General features: G+C 35.3%; 1 protein-coding gene across 1 annotated transcript; it reads left to right on the top strand.

Moving 5' to 3' along the window:
• The first annotated feature begins 419 nt into the window (after window positions 1–419).
• On the top strand, window positions 420–3,708 carry LOC128243471 (uncharacterized). The gene is made up of 2 exons (XM_052961266.1): window positions 420–909; window positions 1,449–3,708. Exons 1-2 carry the CDS (start codon window positions 549–551, stop codon window positions 1,856–1,858), a joined length of 771 nt encoding a protein of 256 aa, XP_052817226.1. The 5' UTR covers window positions 420–548; the 3' UTR covers window positions 1,859–3,708.
• Window positions 3,709–4,104: the final 396 nt, after the last annotated feature.

Consider the following 4,104-nt stretch of genomic DNA (forward strand, 5'->3'; position numbering starts at 1 on the left):
TCTGTCTGTCTGTCTGTTTTAAAAGAAATAACAAAATGTCGAGGCATTAACATACATGTAGATCGACTCAGCGTTCATGCATGAACGGAAGAAAAAATGTGTCAATTCTTTAATGGCCGTTAACTGAACTCGATGATGATGATGATGATGATGATGATGATGATGATGATAGGATCTTATTTTTAACAAGTGTGTGAATAATGTGATAAAGGAAAAAAATCTTTATCGGTCATATCTGCATATGTTTTGAATTAACTCCAATACCAAATATCTCATCCATTAAACATAAGAGCGGCAAACGAATTCCAGTAAGTGTTCGAAACTGTATTTTGACTAATGGAATGGAAGTATTTTCATATACTACATAGTATTACATTTTCTCATTAAACCGATTATTTTGGCACTTTTTAACTATTACATAAAGGTGTATCGGAGCGTTAAGTATGTTTAATATGGTAGTACCTAAAGTGGTTTTGCAGCTGAAAATTAAAACAAAAGCAGATTGCTTTCCATGATGTACAGTTAGGTTGTTATTTGAACCCAAGAAAATGGCTCGAACACACGTTTATTTTTGTGCTCTGTTCATCAGTACCTTTTCTTCTGTGGTACTAGCTTTGGAGCCGGTGTGTCCAGTATGCTCAAAGTATGATTACGAAGAGAAACTTTTAGAGAGGGTGATACGAATGGAGTTCACAGTGGAAAAAATTGTGAATGACAACAAAGCCGCCGTCAGCGATCAAATTAATGAAGGATTGGACATTGTCAGGAGGGAAAACGCTCAACTGAGGGAGTTGATAAGTGAGATGTCAACTAATCTTACCGATTATGAAAGGCAACAGTCCAACAAGGTCGAGGAGTCTCTAAGCAGCGCTCGTGCGTCCCTGGACGATGCGATTCAGCTGACCAAAGGTAAGATCAGTGATAGTGGTCATAGTTGTGCTTGTTGTAACCCTTGTATTTTTTCTTTGGGCCGTATTTATAATGCTTCTTTGTGATAAATTCAGACATGGACTTAGAAATAATGATTTGATTTTAAGTAGGATTTAATAATAGCTAACAATGATTTTACACCAAAAATATGACAATAAGCAAGGAACATGTCCAAATAATAAAGGGACACGATTAAATTTAACATCAAATAAAGGATATTGAAAATATTCGTTGCTAAAAACTTAAACGTTTCACTTAGTTGATTTTTTTCTTTATGAAGCTTTATCAGTACGGCTCCTCGTCTTCATGGAAATTGTTAGTCGAGGTTCCTTTTACTAAACTAACGGCTACCGAAACCCCATTCAGATTATAAATGCATGATGTGGTATCACAAAACAATGCTTGTATTTAAAACAGAATCTTAACGATAAAGAAAACGATGCAAACTGGCAATTTCCACAAATGTAAAATCCATCCAAGTGTGATTAAACTCTAAATATCCTTTGTTGGTTTTGCAGCCAAAGAAACACCGTTTGTGCTTTTCCACGCAAGTAATCCGAAAGACAAAAGTCCCGCCACAGGAGACACAATCGTGTTCTCGGACATTCAAACGAACGAAGGATTGGGCTACGATGCCGCCAACGGGAAGTTTACCGCGCCTGTGTCTGGTCTCTACATGTTCTTCATGCAAGTCTGCGTTTATAGCAATGTCTATGTTAACTTACAACTAGTGAAGGAAGCTAACGTGCTGATTGGTAGTAGTTACTATCATACTCAAGGGCATCCGTGCTCCAGTGCCCAGGTTTTCACGCGGCTTGTAGAGAGTGAGAGCGTCTGGGTGTATTGTGTGTCAGGACGGGACACAGCCCAGCTGTATCACGATAGTTATCGCTGGACCAGTTTCGGGGGAGCTCTTGTTCATAAATAATTAAATGAGGACCTACTGCCCCCATGTTGGTGTTGTACACGCACCAGATGACCTGAAACATACCGGATTCAGTAACTGCGAATACTCGATTTTGAACATGTCTCACCTGAACTAACTACAAGACATGGTCGTTTGAAAATATATTCACTTAAGCTACCAAAAACACCCACGAAGCTCGAATGTGTTCTGTAAATGTAGAGTTATTTTTGCTAAATACAAAACATCTTACTCACATAGTTTTAGCCTGGCGCAGCCCTGCGTCTGCCAGTGAATCGTTAATCAAACTGAATATCTATCAGTGAACATTTTGCAGATTTTAGCAAACCGTTAACATTTAATCAAATTTATTGATATGCATAAATTGTTAAGATAATTTTGTTTCTTATATTTTGGTGTACAAACATTTGAGTTTCTTTAATTTCAACTAAAAAAATAAAGTTTCCGCTTAGGTGATTGTTTTACTTAGATGCCTAACGCATACGCCTATACGGCCCTGCCGGTTCTCATCGATGACATTATATTAGATACAATATATAAGAGTTAACACCCTTTCTCATATTGTTGGATTTCTTTTATTGGACACGTTTCTATCAAACGGTTTGAGTTTGGCTTTGAGAATGGAAATGTGAAAATGAATACTGATAGCAGTTGTTTTCTTTTTTCTCTTTTTTGCTGCATTATTACCGTTTGGCAGTGTATCAGTGTTTTCAAATCAGTCCTATAGGATAACACACAATAGAGCAGATCTCAATTGTTTGGCAAACTGCTGAAAATTTCATTTTTTTTAAAGCGTTAGTAACGCTTTTAGCCATAAAACATCAGTTTTCGAGCGTAAATATTAGAAACTTTGATCTGATCTTTGATCAGCATTCTTATATCTCCAGCTTTCAGACATTTACGCAAAATTAGGCTCATTCCAAGACAAAAAATCAAAAAAGTTGTCAAAACGGTGAATCTGTGAGATGTAGCTTTAAAACATAAGATTATGATTACGTATATATTAAACTAGGTTTATCAATCGCTTTAATCAGATCTTATCGAATATACTGTCATATTGAATGTGAAATTATATTGTATAAATATGAATTATTTCAACTTAAGGATATAAAGATGTATCTCACATACGAAACTGTAATGTTCACACCGTCAACACTTAACACGTGCATACCCTTGAAATGAATGATTTCATTCCTAAAATTACGGATTATTGCTTGAAGACTTTTAAGTTATAATGATCCTGTCTTTCAAGAAATTAAATCAATTACGCTTGATTGAATCTACGATTACAGGTTGAAAATATTGCATAATTGTTATTAACTCCATACAATCTTACACATTATAATAAGCCAAAAACACAACCAATGTATGCAATAGAAGAATACCAATTTGTAAATTAATCAGATAGTTTCACAATCGCTTAAATATAAAGGTATCGAAGGTTGAATCTTTTTTTACCTCTTTTCTGCAGCCAAACAATATCGAAGACGATCCAGTGCAAACATTCAACAGTTCGAAAATACCTCATTGAAATAGTAATTTATACCTTAAACAGCACTAAATTTGGATTTAATTAAATGGCTTCTTTTTCATCTAATCTAAATTGGCAAGAGGTGCAATTTGTGTGGGATTTCAATTATCTAAATGCATTGTAAATACAGTAACTTGAAACCACATTCTGATAGAATCTAGATGCATGTAACAGTGGTTGTCAAATAGTTCAGAAAAAAAATTGCATTTCTAATGATTTTATGTCAGTTTTCAATAATATGATTAACGATTAGTTATTCATTTGGTTATGCTAAATTATGAAATGTCGTTATTTGATTCGCATTAAATAACTATATATTGTATTTGGCGCGTTATTGTATATGACTCATCTCCCGTGAGGTTTGGATTTTTTAATCAAGAATTCTTTTTCTATCTTCCAGTTTAAGGCTGTAGGCCGCTAGACCGGCATACTTTTATAATCGTAAATCGGCAGATCGACATACCATGTTTAACATTTGATGAATTAATGTTCACACCGTCGCCGTTTGAACTGTGTTTTTCGTCAAGTACGTTTTACACGCATGTTATCAAATGTAACACAACTCCATGTTCACCCACTTACTATTCTATTCGCTACGTTTAAAGACATGGTTATGCATGCGTTTGTTTCATGTGGGTACACGCCTCCTGCAACTTGTTTTGAATGTTCTAAGATGCCTTACGAACACGGCCACTAGTTCTGTTTGTATTCAGTTCAC

The sequence above is a fragment of the Mya arenaria genome, chromosome 8 (genome assembly GCF_026914265.1).
Source record: "Mya arenaria isolate MELC-2E11 chromosome 8, ASM2691426v1".
Classification (NCBI taxonomy): Eukaryota; Metazoa; Mollusca; class Bivalvia; order Myida; family Myidae; genus Mya; species Mya arenaria.